At 45.0% G+C, this 16249-nt stretch overlaps 1 protein-coding gene across 6 annotated transcripts in view; it reads left to right on the forward strand.

Annotated features, from left to right (window-relative positions):
• The window catches only part of Xpnpep1 (X-prolyl aminopeptidase 1), a 53766-nt gene that overhangs the window by 20145 nt on the left and 17372 nt on the right, over positions 1 to 16249 (forward strand). For all 6 annotated transcript variants that reach the window (XM_042689326.1, XM_042689331.1, XM_042689329.1 and 3 more), the window contains 6 exons: positions 7390 to 7453; positions 8587 to 8691; positions 11178 to 11270; positions 11528 to 11671; positions 13255 to 13350; positions 15418 to 15499. In XM_042689326.1, coding sequence (XP_042545260.1) covers positions 7390 to 7453; positions 8587 to 8691; positions 11178 to 11270; positions 11528 to 11671; positions 13255 to 13350; positions 15418 to 15499 — 584 coding nt within the window. The remainder of the gene's footprint in view (positions 1 to 7389; positions 7454 to 8586; positions 8692 to 11177; positions 11271 to 11527; positions 11672 to 13254; positions 13351 to 15417; positions 15500 to 16249) is intronic.

Genomic DNA, 16249 nt, shown 5'->3' on the forward strand with positions numbered 1-16249 from the left:
AACATCACTGTCTTACCAGATTGCCAGCACTGTCTGTGACTAATCTCAACCCTCTGCCTCCCCGCACAGACAAAATTCTTGGTGGCTCTGCCTGCTGTGCTCCCTGTGGGGTCTTCAGTTCTGTTACCTGCTAGTGTTAATGATTTTTTGTACACCTTAACTCCTTGGCAGGGACATAGTGTTGAACCTTTCAATCATTAGAACAAAAAATTTAAAAAATCAACAGTTGCAGAGTTGTGGTATTTTACATTGATTTTTTTTCCCTAATGAAGTTAGTATGTTTTGCATGTATGACATAATAAATCCATGAATCATAAAAAATGTAAACAGGTAGAATTTTTATCCATAGCGAGAGACAGAAGACGTATATGCAAATCTATGGGAACAAAAGAACATAGATCATGTTAGGCTTGAAGAAGAAAGAAGTAGAAGGCCTGGCCAAGGCCACTGTGAGTTACCCATGCCCGGTCCTGGGGTAGCTATGACCCTCTGTGGCATAAGATTATGCATTGTTAGGAGGACCCCAGGGAGAGTCTTTAACAAGAGAGTGATGTGACCTGCAAGATGTTTAGTATGACTGAGAAACCTGTTCACAGGCCCGTGCAGGATCCTCCAGTAGGTAAAGAGTATTTTGACTTGGGTATTGGTAATATGGTCAGAGAAGGGGAGATCTAGAAGGAGATGCAGAAGAGCCTGAATTGAGTGTAGACTCTGCAGTTTTGAGGGTATAGGTATTTTGAGGGTATAGGTATTTTGAGGGTATAGGTATTTTGAGGGTATAGGTATTTGTGGTACCATCAACAGACAGAAATGGGTTTCTTGTGTCAGTCTCTGCTCCATGGATAGAAGGGGCTTCGATGGGTGATTATTCAGTGAGATTCGGGGTACTTGTCAGGCCTGTGAGAACACGAAGGGTTGGCTTTTGTGTGTGACTTTCCCAGTAGCCTCCTCAGTAATAGTGTGGCTCTGTTCTCTGGCTCCTAATTGTTTCATTTCAGGCTTGATTCAAGGTTGGCGGATTTTCTTCTAGGGGTGGGGAAGGGAGAGTGTTGGAAGTGAAAAGGAATCTTGAGTTCTATCCTTTGTATACTTTCCAAAGCACAAATATACATACCCACACACTGTTCCCTGCTAGAGAGAAAATGTACCCCAAATGCAGGATTACGCAAGGACTTGGCACTTCAGTGGTCTGCTTCTCTCTGTCCTGTGCCGCTTTAAGGGCTTCTTTTTAAACTCAGAACAAGGGTTGTGGTGTTAGTAAATTCGGCCCCAACACGACTTTTAAGTGAGGAATTGCACATTTTCTCTGGTAGTATGGATGCTTTCATTTACTGTTGTCAGTCAAACACTGTGGACATTGCTGGCCCCAAACCCGGAGAGTCATTGGTTGGAACCAGAGCTTTGCTATAGCACTTGACTTTTAGAGATGTAAGTTCTCTTCCTCTCCATTTGAAAGGCCCATGTGCTGCTCTTGGGCTTGGCTTAGTCAAAGGGTCAGTTTTTTTTTTTTTTTTTTTTCAGACTGACTGCCAATGTGACCCTTGGGTTGTGTTTGAAGTTCCTCCTTCTGGAAGACATGAATCAATTTTTCCTAAACTCTCTGGACCCTTGTCCATTCCTGTTGGAGTCAGCTTCCTGTTGTTTTGTTGGATATTTCTTAGAAGTTTTTTTTGTCATAATTGGCATAATTAGCATAATGCCAGAGGTAGTTAACAGGTCTTAAATTTCAGTGGCTTAATCATAAATACAGAGTTTGTGTTCCTGGGTTGTAGGAGATTTTCTTTAACTAGTAGGAAAAGTGATCCGGGCTGTTTTTGGTGGTGAAACCATTTTAGCTGGCATAAGAGTATGGTGAGGGCACACCCATATTTAACTGCCTGGATGTAGAAATCTCTTCTCATCCACATTCCATTAGTCTGGACAAGTGATGTGACTCCACCTAGTTGAAGCAAAGGAGCTTGGGAAATGAAGTCCTGGCAGGGAAGATATTTATACTAAGTAAGGTGGCTGTCTTTGGACAGCTATATGTTGTCTCTGCATAGTCTGACTCAGTTCTGTTTAGGAGAAAAGAAAATATCAAAGGGTTTCCTTATTATTGGGGCATAAGGAGATTTGTGTCTTCATTTCAACATATACCCTCTTATATTTCCTGTGGACAGTCTGCCCTTTGTTCCGTTTTTGTTGAGAACTTAGTATGTTGGAAACGTGTCATACTCATGGCCTGTGGAAGTGGAGGATAGGGAGGAGGAAAGTCATCCCAGCATGGATCTAATAACTAGTCCGACTTAGCACTGGCCATCCTCCTTTTCTCTTCTTCCATCTTCTGGTGGACATGTTGACCACTTTTTAAAAAATATAGCTCTGATCACATTAGCACTCTTTCTGATCTGTACTACCTCTCAAGAACTGTCTAGTTTTCTGCCTGCCTACCCTAGATCTCTTCCCTCTGACTTTCTTCCATCTTTTCCTTCCTTGCTCTTCCTTACCTGTCCATGGTAGCCCAGCTCAAACCTCTGAGATTATCCTGATGGACTTAAGGCAGATCTGAGCATCCTTGAATCTATACCAAATTTGGTCCTATATAACTGGCATAGTTTAGTGCTAATGTTTCATGGGATAACTGTGCTGTTTTGATGGCCAGATTGTCTACTTTGAGAAGATAGTTAGGTTTCCTCAGAGTCTAGTTCATTGCCTGATGCATAGTAATAAATGCATGTGTCCATCACAGCTGAGTAGATGATTATTGCTTTATGTCACATCTTAGTCCTCCAATGTGGTATCCTTATTACCTACCTAGTAATCTGGGAGCCAGACTTGACTGTAGGAATGACTTCTGGTTGTGGTTGTTACTTGTGTGGTTGATGAGGGCCAGAGTTAATGTGAGACATACTTTATATTTCTATTCCCTTAGATTGTATAATCCAGTTGTACAGATTCAATGTACTCAGTCTCTGCTCTGAATTAGAAGAGTTTGCTTGGCAGCATAGCAAGGATGTCAGCTTTGAAGAGTTGGGCTTGAGTTCAAATCTTGCCTCTGCCACAAGAATCAATTTTAATTTTGCATCTATAATTGGGGAGGTTGACTCCTTTCACATCTGCTGTGGGATTAGAATAGGAGGATATTAATCAATTACTCATTTCATTCAGTGCACGTTGAGCCAATTAGCCACTGTTGCTTGTTACCATCACCCAAAACCTGGTAAAATTCAGAGGAGAGAGACCCCCGAGAGCTGGAGTGGCTCAGAAAGATGTGAGGATGAGGTATATTTGAGCCAGATTTTGAGGAACGACTAAGGGTTTTTTTTTTTTAAAGTTTATAATATGCTTTATCTGGTTATGCTTCATTTATATTGTTTGGATTAGATGCCAACCCTGAAATAATGGGTAATTTCTCAAACACATGTATTTCTGGCTTCTCTTGAAATACCAAAGCCTGGCAACATGGAGGCTGCTCCCGGCATGGCAGGTGTCACAGCTGAGGTACGAGCCGCTCTCTGGTTAGAGCGAGTATTCCTGTCCTGCCTCATTTGGCTTTCTGCTGTGTGCTGAGGCATTTGAGACTGAAATCCAGATTGTCATCCTTTCCCTTTTTTTTTTTCATATTGCTAGTTTCATGTTACTGGTGTAACAAATGACTGTAGGTATGGTGCTTCAGACAACACAGAATCGTTCCTGTCCTGTTTTAGAGGTTTGAGGCCTACCATAGGTCAGCAAGGCTCTGTGTCTTCTCAGGGCTCTGGGGAGGATCCATTTCCTTGCCTTTTCCAGCCCCTAAGGGGTGACCTATATTCTTTCCATCTTCATAGAGATGGCCAAGATGTTAACAGAGCAGAAGGAAAAAGGGTTCATCTCTTCTGCTTGAACATTTATTCTGCAGAAGCTGGTTGAGGATCTGCTGCTTACCACTGTCACTGTGTACAGTGACGGTGACAACCACCCTGACTTATATTCTGGAGAAGGGGTAGAGGGATGGGGCTATGAAAGGGAGAAATGTTCACTAAGAGGAAAATCTATAGAATGTTCTACACCGAGTTTCAAAACGGACAAGTGTTTATATTATCTAGGCATTGAAAGCAGTGTTCTGTGGGGGTATCATTTGATCTGAAATATAATGATGAAAAGGAAGGGGATGGAGTGAGAGGGAGAGACAGACATGTGCAGAGATACAGAGACAGAAAGAGACAGAGAGAGAAAGAGAGAAAAGAGACAGAGATGGAAAGCCAAGAGGGCGAAGAAGCTGGTGACCAGTAGAATCTTTGGAAGTACACCCTCAGTGTACCTCAGGCCCCACTTCCTAGTTTCTAGAATCTCTCTAAATAATACCTGGTCACCATTGGGCAGCTAGGCACCAGGTGTTGGGTACATGAGCTGGTGGGGACATCCCCTATTTAAATCATAACTAATGCTATTGTTTTACTACCATCTGTATAAGTGTGTGTGTGTGTGTGTATTTTTGGAATACCTCCAATGTATGGGAAGAGTAGATGGGGCAGTGGTCTAGGTAGGATAATGGAGGTTTGGATTGAGTGCTGTTACTAGAGCTAGAGAAAAATGGGAGCATGCTTATTTTAGAACTTCGCAGTGCTGGGAAGAATGTGTTCTAACTTCATTGCTAGGAAAGGCCCCACAGCTTGTCTGGCCTCTGGTTAGTCCATTGGTGTGGCGCTGAGGCTGCCGCCAGCCACGCTCAGCGATGTCTGTCTGGCATGTTGACCACTTAGGTCATGTCTGGTTCTTGCCCCAGACCTTGTCTGGGGCTTAAACTACACGTTCTGTTAATTCCACCTCCCTTTGGACAAATTCTTCCCTTGCCTTCTGATGAGGAATCTAGGAAACCTGTGGGTTGCCTGTCCCCCCTTCCAGGTCATCCTGGGAAACGGGAGTGGGCCTCCTGGAGAGCTTTGTCCCCGAGCTAGAGACCCACAGATCAGAGCTGCCTTCCCTGGTTGCCAGCATGGCTTCCTCATCAGATCCTGGTTAGGGGCACAAGGTCAGGGATCCCTGTTGTCCTCATTGTGTGTTCTTCAAGGAGCACCTGAAGAGTTATTTTTGTTAATTTGGTTGTCCCAGGCCCCAGGATGCATTCTTACTGTTCAGGAAGGAGAGATGAGTAATCTCTCTTCCATTGTGTACAGGTACCACTTTCAGGTTTCTGGTGAGGTCTTCAAACATTAACTTACTGTTGCTCCCATTAGTCCTAGAAATGGATGAGACACCCTGCTTCCCATTGAGCCTTTTGTTTTTTTTAAGTTGCACACTGATTACTGGGTTAATAACCAAGTATTCTGCAGTCCATAAACAATGCCGATTGCTGTTTCCTTATTTCCTTGGAGCCCTCTGTTACACATTCTTTGTTTTGGGGACCAAGGAGAAGATGAGTCACCTTGGAAATGAGGAACTGAGGCTGAGAGGGGTGTCGGGCTTTGCCTCCGGCAAGACCTGGAGGGGAGGGGGCCCTCAGCAGCTCCCTGGCAGGTGAGGGGAATTGCAGCTGCCTTGCTGAAAGAACCAGCATTGCACACAGCACACAGCGCGACTGGAACACAGGGACCTTTCCCCCTTTGTACAGAGACTGCCCCTAAAATACCCTGGCCTCCAGCCAGAAGCTGTTTCCCATGTTAAGCATCCTTTTTTTTATTTTTTAATTTTTTTAGAGATGTGTACCCCTGGCTGGTTTCAGACTCTCGTTCCTCCCACCTCAGCCTGCTGAGTACTGGGATTACAGGTGTCTACCGCCATGGTCAGACTAACACTCTTCATTTTTCTGGGTCTTTTGACCTGGGCAAAACTGGCTGACAATGAAAGGAGGGGAGAAGAGCTCAGAAGCAGGCAGAGATGGCCTCAAATCCTGGCACTACAACCTGTCTGTGGGCGCGTTACCTAATGCTTGTTCGAATTTCAATTTTCTTACTTACTGTTTGTCGAGGGGAGAAGGGACTCTGTGTCACGCTGGGGCAGCGTGGCCTGGGTCTTAAGAGTTAAGGTTCTGGACCTAACTCCCTGGGTTCAAAGCCTGCTTTTGCTGTTTGCTTTAGGTTAGTTAAACTCTCTGTGCTTCTCTGGGCCGTTACTAGAAGCTGTATAGCATGGCCTCATGCTCCCCACCGGGTCAGAAGAGCTCCTCAGTTTCTTCACTACCTAACCCTTCCACTCAGAAGCAAGGAGAATCTCATTGAATAGGACCTGGTGTTGGATGTGTTTCCCTTTCTTTCTTTCTTTCTTTCCTTCTTTCTTTCTTTCTTTCTTTCTTTCTTTCTTTCTTTCTTTCTTTCTTTCTTTCTTTCTTTCTTTCTTTCTTTCTTTCTTTCTTTCTTTCCTTCCTTCCTTCCTTCCTTCCTTCCTTTTTTTTTCGGTGTTGGTTGTGGGGCTTGAACTCTGGGCGTGAGCTCTGTCCCTCACAAGGCTAGCACTCTACCACTTGAGCCACAGCACCACTTCTGGTTTTCTGAGTGGTTTATTGCCTCACAGACTTTCCTGCCTGGGCTGGCTTTGAGCGGCCATCCTCAGATCTCAGCTCCTGAGTAGCGAGGATGACAGGCGTGAGCCACCGGCACCCTGCTGCTTTTCTCTCTCTTTTTTTAAAATTGTATTCGATTTTCTTTAAGTAGTTGTGCGAAGGAGTTACCATTCAACCAATTTACAAATGCAGTGCATCTTTATGTCACCCCTTTCTTTTGCTGAAGCCCCCTCGCCTGGGAAGTGTTTCCCCCTGGTTCCCTGAGAGGAAGGGGCAGGGCCTGTGTGGGAGAGGCTGTGACCTTGGAGGGGGACACAAACAGGAAGTTCAGCGACTAGCCAATGTCTCTGAAAGAGACTGAAGTTAGAGAACTTTTGGCACTTCAAACAGAAATACAACTCTCCTTTTCAGAAAAATAACAGATGCCTAAATGTCAGAGGCAAGGGAAGGAGAAGACTCTTGGCTTGTTTTTGACTAAGAGCTTATTGAGGAGAGAGCAGTTTTTATCTGTTTCTCTTGCTTTGTTCTCTAGATGAGGAAATAGGGCTAGAGGAGGTACCTCTTTGAAACTTAAGTCTTTTGCAGTGTATGTATGTATGTTTGTTATTCAAGACAGGGTCATATGTATCCCAGGATGGCCCGAAACTCACTATGTAGCATGGACTGGCTCTGAACTCAAAATCTTCCTGCCACTATCCTCCTCAGTGTAGGGATGATAGGCACACCCCACCATGACTGACTAATTTTTATTGACTTTTTAATGTTCAGTTTGCCTTTTCAGCTAACCTCTTGGCTCCTAAAAGAAAGACGTAAACAAATCCCAACTAGAGTCCCAACTATAGTCCCCGCCGAGTCTAGCATAGGCTTGGCTAGTGGAAAAGTCAAAGTGTGATCGACAGAGGTCTAATTTCCTTGAGATCTTTGTTTTTCAGAGTGAGTACATTGCTCCGTGTGACTGTCGGCGGGCCTTTGTTTCTGGATTCGATGGATCTGCGGGTGAGTCACTGAATTCTGTGTTCTTGCTGTATGTGTGCCTTCCTAAAATAACCAAGTGTCTTTCAGCCTATGTTATGGAACCAAAAGAAATTGCAAGCCAGGTACAGTACTCCCAGTTGCACCTCTGCAGGGAGGTGTGGGTTCGCAGGCTTTCTCAAATTCTCCCCTCACCTTTTAGTGACCCTTGGTTCTTCTCCAGACCTTCATTTTCCAAAAAAACTTTAATTTGAAGACAGAAGTTTTGACCTTTTTATCAAATACTACATACAACAGAAAATCAGTTAAGCTGAGTATGCCTGTATAGATAGCACTCCAAATAAGGAATAGGACTTAACAGCACCATAAAGACTTAGCTTACTGGTGTTAAATAATTCTCCAAGTGCTTGACTTGTAGTTTTTCTGTTTTCACTCTTAAATTTAAATAACAAAGGCTAGCGTTGAGCTCCACTAGTATCCTGCCCTAACTTTTCCACAGTTACTAACATCCCTTGAGTTTTCCAGTGGTTTCCCCTTCGAGTTCCTGTCTCCGAAACAAGCTGGATGAGGTGGGAGCCTCTTTCCCCTGTGGTTTGCGCACTGCTTCCTTTGGCATAAATGCTTATGTTGGTTGGCACATTTGGGTTGGTTTTGGCAGACACCTCTGTGGAAAGCCCTGAGATTGCCAGGCCTGTGGGAACTGAGGGCAGGTAGAGGTGGGAGGCATAGACTCCAGCTGGTGACCGAGAAGTCACAGAATCAAGGAAAGCTGGAACACCTCTGTTGGGGAGCGGCAGAGCACAGTATATACATGTGGCTATAGGTACCAAGGACAAACCATTTCCTCTCTCTTGGTTATGAGACCACTTTGGCCATAGGCCTACAATCCTTTGTTCTCTTGGCCTTGACTCCCATTGCTTACATGTCTTTTCTGTGTAGAGACCAGCATCCAGGCAGCCTGGGCCTCTCGACTGCTTTCTTCTTCTGAGGTTGACACACAGCTGGTTCTTAGTGACATCTTTCTCTTACCTGGGGGTTCCCTGGTGTCAACCATCTTCCATGCTGGGAGCTGCTACCTCTAGTCTGACTATTGCTGTTTTTGGGAGGTTGCTGGGAAGTGGTCAGAAACCTTTCTCTGCTTTTCTCCTGTGCTCCAGGAACGGCCATCATTACAGAAGAGCACGCAGCCATGTGGACGGATGGGCGCTACTTTCTCCAGGCTGCCAAACAGATGGATAGCAACTGGACACTTATGAAGATGGGTGGGTAGAAGACAGCCAGCCCCCAGCTTTGTTGTATTGATCTGGCCAGGGACTCTGGAGCTCCTCCAGGCTGTTAACCTTTTTATGACATCATTGACCATGGGCACTGTATGTGTCCCATCACACATTTCATTCAGTTTTGGAGATTCCTGGTTCAGAATATGCCTTTTGTTCAGAGAAAACTGAGGCCTTTTCAGATTCCATAGATTGAGGCTGTGAGGTCTGTTAGCACTGTTGAGGGAGAGTGGCAAATATGACCTGTCTATTTGTTAAAATTGGAATCTGGTTGTTCTGGGGTGGATTGGATGGGGATTAGTTTTTTCTTCCAAGCTCCTCTGTGGTTGGCTGTCTGTTTCTCACCCTACCTTCCTTTTATTTTTGTTTTTTGTTGATTGTGGGGCTGAACGCTGGGCTCTTCAGCTCAAGGCTAGTGCCCTACCACTTGAGCCACAGCGCTACTTCCAGCTTTTTCTGCTTATGTGGTGCTGAGAAATTGAACCCAGGGCCTCATGCATGCAAGGCAAGCACTCTACCACTGAGCCAACTTCCCAGCCCCTCACCCTACTATCCTTAAGCGTGCCTCTTTATGGTGAGAATTCTAGGTGGGTTTCTCTGGCCGGTGAGTGTCCTACCCTTGGGTTTTTTCCAAAGAGCTGTCTACTAAGAAACAGCATGACTTCATCCTGCAGAAGTTATGCCAGAGACCCCAAGAAAAAAATTTTTTTTTAATTAAGTTTTTTGCTTAAGTAGTTTGAAAAAGACATAGGGGAAAAAAAATCAGATAGCAAAACAGACTTGCAGGCAGTTTTGTAGAACTGGGAATCATGAACTCATTTTATTATAAACCTTTGAACTTCCCTTCTGTGGCTTTGTGGTAGTCACTAGAGAGAATAATAAAGGTAAGTAAGCACTGTTTTAGAGTATGTAAGCTTTTACTCTCAATCTACATTTTACCAGTTTAGCTAAAGTCTGGTTAAAAAAAATGTACATCCCAAAGATATTGGCTAGATAGGCTATTGGCTTGATCAAAGAAAAACTGGACTATAAAAATAGTATTCCTTGGGCTGGGAAGGTGGCTCAGTGGTAGAGTGCTTGCCTTGCATGCATGAGGCCCTGGATTTGATTCCTCAGCACCACATAAACAAAAAGAAAAAAACTGGAAGTGGGGCTGTGGCTCAAGTGGTAGAGCGCTAGCCTTGAGCTGAAGAGCTGAGGGACAGCGCCCAGGCCCAGAGTTCAGGCCCCATGACCGGACCCCCCCCCAAAAAAAAAAAAAACAAAAAAAAAATAGTATTCCTTTTCGAAGCCTGTTTAGTGTCTTGCAACTAGAAGGAAGAATGAGTGGTCTTCTCTCTGCAGTTAGGAAGCCCAGGGGACCATGTGAAAGACTCATATGTACCCCTCCTACAACCTTTGGAAAGATTTCTTTTTGGCCAAGACCTGTGCTCAGCCTTGCAGTGGGCATCGGCTTACTCCCTCCAACCCTGGCCTTGCAGGTGAGGGGAGGCACTTGGTGACATGCTGTCTATTTTCCTGCTTTGGTACATGAGGGAAGCTCCTAGTCTTCACCAAATTACCATTTATGTTCTCATCAGGTTACCAGTGGTGGGGAAGTGGCCGAGAGATCTTTGAAATGACACCGTGTACCCTGCACAGCTGAGATTTTTTTTTTTTTTTTTTTTTTGGAGCACGGTGAAAAGCACATTTTTTTTTTTCTTTTGTGGATGTGTTTAGGAAGAAGGGGATGGGCAGAAGAGAGAGGAGGCAAGGAGGGGAATATGTTATGTACAAAGAGAAATGACAGAGGCTACCCCTTCCTTTAGCTCTTTGCAGATCTTTCTCTTTTTTTCCACGTCCTCAGGATATGCATGACTTCTTCCTGGGTTTATTATTTTCATCCTCCTTCATCTTCTTAGACTCTTCCATAAATGCAGAAATTAGTTCAGGACGATCCAAGTTTTTCTCAGGTTCCCAAGTGTTGTGCTCCTCAGAAAAGCCTTTCCACTTCAGCAGATACTCCACCTGCCCTTTAACCACGCACCTGTCTTAACACTTTTTCCATAACATACTTCTCCTCATCTATCAACTGTCCTCTTACTTTTCTTTCCCATGTTGTGCAGTGTTCCACCTGAAGGAGTAAGACCACTAGGTTCTGGGGTTCGAGAATAATCAGGCACACTAATGCCAGCCCTGTTCCTCTGTGGTGAGGCTGCACCACAAGCCTTCGCTACCACTGCTTTCTCTGAAACACCCAGCTGAGATGTTTTTACCAAGAGCACAAAGACAAATGGTTTTTTTTCTGCTTCTGCCTACCTCAGGCTTTCCTTGCATACCATTTCCTACTTCACCCTTCAGGAAGAAGAGAGGCTCAGATTTTCTAAGGCCTGCTAATCTACCTTGAAGAAGGTCCTTAATAAAGATCTTGCTGTCAAGGAGCCAGTGGATTGCATTGTTCTGGGAGTTGTTTATTGGCTCTTGTCTCCTAGGTCTGAAGGATACACCAACTCAGGAAGACTGGCTGGTGAGTGTGCTTCCTGAAGGATCCAGGGTGGGTGTAGACCCACTGATCATCCCTACAGGTGAGTGAGTGTGGTCTCTGCGGCATGGGTGAGGAAGTGGTTTCTAGACTCCTCTTCATCCCCCCTGTTTAGCTGTGGGAAGTGGAGCTGTTAAGGCTTAGCATGACTTGCTGTCATTATGGAGGGCAAGGAGAGCTTGTGGGAGAGGTGCCCTTCAGAAGGGGTCAGAAAGGTCCTACCCTCTGCTTCAGATGACACAGGAGTTGAGTTAATGGCCGGCTGGCCCCATGTGTGTGAGTGTGTGTGTGTCTCCTCAGATTACTGGAAGAAGATGGCCAAAGTGCTGCGAAGTGCTGGCCACCACCTGGTTCCTGTGAAGGAGAACCTTGTTGACAAAATCTGGATGGACCGTCCTGAGCGGCCCTGCAGGCCCCTCCTCACGCTGGGCCTGGACTACACAGGTGGGAACTATGGCTGTGCCACAGGGTTCAGGCTCGCCTCATGTACTCTCCCCATCCTGATCCTCTGAAGTAGAGTTGAATCTGAGTTGACAGGGCTCTCTGCCCCACCTTGACCCAGAGGAGATTTGACCGACAGAGGGGCCTTTATTGTTCTCTACTGTTGTCACGGACTTGCTGCCTGCTTCGGCTTAGCTTATTTTTGTACAGCTCTTCTGGGTGGCTTTTGGGTGCTGCTGAGTGGACTGAGCTTTTTAGCCCTCAGCTACTGACTGCCCCTACTGTGTCTCATCATGAAAATGGAAGTGGAGAGCCTAACATTTCTAGGCTCCATTTCCTTTCCTGTGATAGCATTTGTAGATTTACCTTTCAGGCCCTACCCTTTATCTTCGACTTCTGTAGAGGTGTGAGTGTGGGTGCTGCCTTGGTTCTGTATGACAGTGGTGTGTGAGCAGTGTGTGCTGTCAGCATTTGTGAGAGACAAAAGTGTGGGTTTATGAAAACAGTGAAGGACAGAGGGAGGGAGGTGGGGTTTCAGGGAAGAGGGCCTTGTTATAGAAATGGAGAGGTGGATGGGGGATGTCTGGAATGTAGGCAGAGTGCCCAGAGGGGTTCTGCGAAGAAAGCATTATAGCCTAGATTCTGGGCCAAGTTTTAAATGGCATTCCCGAGTGATCTTCAAAGCTTCAAAGTTGTGGGGGCAGCCCCAGCCTGCTTTCCTGTGTGACAGCCTCCTGGAGGGTGCTGTCTGTGGGATGGGGGAAAGGGGCCAGTGAGTACCCAGGGCCAGCTAAATGTTTTCCATCAGCATGGTTCCAGTTGTTTCTGACTGAAGCAGAGGCTCTCACCTGATGCTATAGGAAAGGGGAAAGCAAATATTGCTGGTGAACTTTTTTCTGTCAACAGTTGCATTCTTGCTCTGTGCAGGGAGAATGTTCTGGGTGCTGGGTGTGTAAGGATGCCTAGCCTATTCACAAGTGGCCATAACCTGTCCTGGTGTCAGGTGCAGTAGAATGAGTTCCTCTGGGGCTGAAGTGTCATCTCAGGGAGCAGCAGGGCAGCCTTGGCTGTGTCTGAGAGGGCAGGTGTGATTAGGAAGTAGTATTCACAGTGATTCAGGCTTCCAAAAATTCCTAGGTCTTAGGAAAGCAAGTCTGGGGCCTAAGGAATGTAAAGTGATATTCTCCTGACCTGCTGGGAGCTTTCTGTGCTCGGTGTGTGTTCACGTAGCCCTCTGTGCTTCCCTGATTGCATCAGTTTTTATACAACCATGTAATTAATACCTGCTTAGTCATCTGTCTTCTCTTGTACATGGTAATCCCCCATGAGGGCAGGGACTGGGTCTAGTCCAGAGTTATAACTGTATGGACTGGCCTAACCCCTGGCAGATGTCTATGCCTGGCAAGACTAAGATGAATAAATGAATGAATTGTCCTGGTGAGGCAGTTAGAGCTCACCATAGTCAAGTGGCCACCTGCCTGTGCAGGCAACATGTGCCCTGTAAGATGGTAAGCTGGGGAAGAATATATGGAAGCAGCCTGGGACCAGAGCTGGAGTCACAAAACAAGCATGTTTGTGTCTTGCAGGTATCTCCTGGAAGGAGAAGGTGGCAGACCTTCGGTTGAAAATGGCGGAGAGGAACATTGTGTGGTTTGTAGTCACTGCCCTGGATGAGATTGCATGTGAGTGCTCTGGATTTACTGGTTGTGTTACCTGATCTCTCCTTTGTGTGGTTTATAACATTCAGCTTTCTGAGTAGCCAGGGAATAAGCAAAAGATTGCCTCTGAAAGGTAATGGGAGATGCCAATTAGGATAAAGAAGTAAATTACATGGAGTTGGAGAGGAGACTTACCCTTGCCCAGGGTGGTGTTACAGCCAGGAGTTCATGATGAATCCATGGTGATATCCACGTCCAGCCTGTCTTTTAAGATTTTGTGGAGAATTTGCTTTGAGGAAGGCATTTTCTTCAAGCAATTTCCTATATGTCAGCCTTTCAAAAGGTATAGGATCATAGGAGATAGTTTTTTCTGTACACTTTTTGTGTAGTTTTCCAAAGTCTCCAATAGTGAATAAGTTCTAGAAACATTTCTACCATAGAAAACTCAGAAACTGAAAATTCTTTTGCAGAATTTTTCCTGAGGTCATAACAGTGCTTTAGTCTTTAGACTTTAAGGTTCCCCTGTGTAACTTATTAGAACTTGGTATCATCTTTAAAATCTGAAGGAATCTGGTTGAAACTTCCATGTCATTTTCTGGCTGGATTTGACTCAGGGCAACTGAAAAGGAGTTTTTGTCATTTCTCACTAGAGAATGAGACCCTATCTCACAGTGTCCTGTCTCTTCAGTTCCCTTCTTACCTTTTCAGTCCTTGAAAGTTTGTCAACTATTTTGTCATTTATACCCATAGTTAACTTAGTAAGTCCCAATATCAGAAAAACCATGCAAGTGAGATTCTCTCCTGGAGAATAACAGAAACACATTCTCATTGTGGAAAACATGAAAAAATGCAAGGAAGTAGAATGAAGAAAAAACTCACCCATAGTCCTGTTGCCAGAGATGGTCATGCTAATATTTCTGTGCATCTGTCACCTTTTTGGCCTGATTTGAAAAAATATTTCAGTGTGTATCTACATATGTAAGCATATCTGTAAGAATTAGATATCCTATCAAATGGTTATAATTAATCATTTCTCTGTGGACTTTTGGGTTATTTCTAGTTTTCCCACAGCTTGTTAATATGCCAGAAGCATAATCTTGCTTCATAAATCCATGTCTTAGTTTCTGATAATCTAGTTCCTATTTTTGGTTGGCTTTTAGGGATCATTTTATGGATTAGGATGTGTGTATGCTAGGGCTTTTAACCTATTCCATCATACCTCTCCAACCCTGGTGATAACTTTTTTTAAAAGAAAGGACTGATAAGAGAGGTTAAAAATGTTGTCTCTCTGCTTTGTTAAGGAAGCCATTATGTAAAAATAGAGGTAGTATCTTTAGTGATAGGGCCTTTTTGCCCCCTGCCATTTTTGAGAAAAAAACAAAACACACTTGTGAGCTAGAAGCACTGGGACTAGAGCTGCACTGGGCTGCTCTGCTCTGCTCTGGTCCTGCAATCTCCTCTAATGTTCTGTGACCTCACCGAACCCTGGACCTGATCAAGGTGGGTCCTTCATGAAGCCTGGTAACAGAGTAGACTGTGGGTGGGCCAAAGGCTCTGGTTTCATTCAAGAGCTGCAGCCTCTTGACTCACTTCTTTTCTAAACTCAGCTTCCATGGAACTCAGGAGGGTCCTTATTTGGCCTCTCTTGTGGGTGGGTCTCAGTTTGTCTACCCTGGGTCATTTTGCCCCAGAAGGGAGAAAGTACTTAGCTCCCTCTCCTCCCTCCATTTCTGGATATAAGAGGTTTGTGTTTGGCTAGGATTCCCTGGCAAGTCACCTTGATGATGTGGGCCATTTTTAACACTCTGGGGATGTATTTCTTAACCAGGAACTCTCCTGTCCTCTTGGGGGCAATGATACAGTGGCATATAAACAGTTCTGGTGCCATCAGGTGGTAGGCACCAGCAGTTGCAGCTCAGAGGTGGAAGCTGGAACAAGATTCCTGGGCCTTTCTGAGTCAGATGCCAGCCATTGAGTCCGTTGATGTAGCAGTTGGATTCCAAGCTGAAGCCTGCTCTCTCCTACAGGCTATTTCTTATACTTGGAAAGCTTGAGCCATTCAGGTGACAGTGGCTTTGCTTTCTTTTTTAGGGTTGTTCAATCTCCGAGGATCAGATGTGGAGCACAACCCAGTATTTTTCTCCTATGCCATCATAGGACTAGAGACAATCATGTGAGTGCTTTCTTCCCACCTGAACCTCCTCCAAAGCTCAAGCCCCAACCTCTCCTTTGTGGTCCCCCCTCCCCGCCCCCACCAGTCACTGCTGTTGGTGTGCTTCCTTGTTCCTACCCTTCCTCCTTTCCCTTCTTGTCTTTTATTAGTACTAGATGTTTATTTATAGCCTGCCTCTCCTTTAACTCTGTAGGTGCTTTAGAATATATGAAGATGTTTATAGTACTATGAGATGTCGAGATAAATAGGAAAGGATGATGGGACAAAGCTGGCGTGAAGTTAGGTCACAAACTTCCTGTTCCATTGTCTTGTTCCGGGCATACTTTGGATTCCGGGTTTTCTATCAGTCATATGAAGGGACATACAGAGTCTCAGTTATGCAGCTCTGGGCAAAGCAAATGAGCCAGTCATTTTGAAAGCCAGAAATGATAGAGGGAAAGCTCCCTGACTTGTGCTTTGTTGAATTTTCTGTTTATCATTTTAGAGTGTTTTTTTTATATCCTTCCTTTCATTGTTCTTCTATTGTGTGGCTCTCTTTTTTCAGATAGCACATTCATTGAGAGCCCATTATATGCTAGGGACTTCTGTTTATGTGCGAGGATGAGTGGTCCTGGAGTAGAGTTGGGGAGATTGAGGCTCATTGTAGGTGCTAGCCCATCAGAGGTGTATAGAGATGCCGCGGGAAGATGCTAGCTTGGACTTGGGGGCCAGAGGAGATGTGCAGTGAAGCAAAGGTTAAGGATAAATATG

Source organism: Dipodomys spectabilis, unplaced genomic scaffold (assembly GCF_019054845.1).
Source record: "Dipodomys spectabilis isolate Male_0828 unplaced genomic scaffold, ASM1905484v1 ptg000125l, whole genome shotgun sequence".
NCBI classification, from domain to species: Eukaryota; Metazoa; Chordata; class Mammalia; order Rodentia; family Heteromyidae; genus Dipodomys; species Dipodomys spectabilis.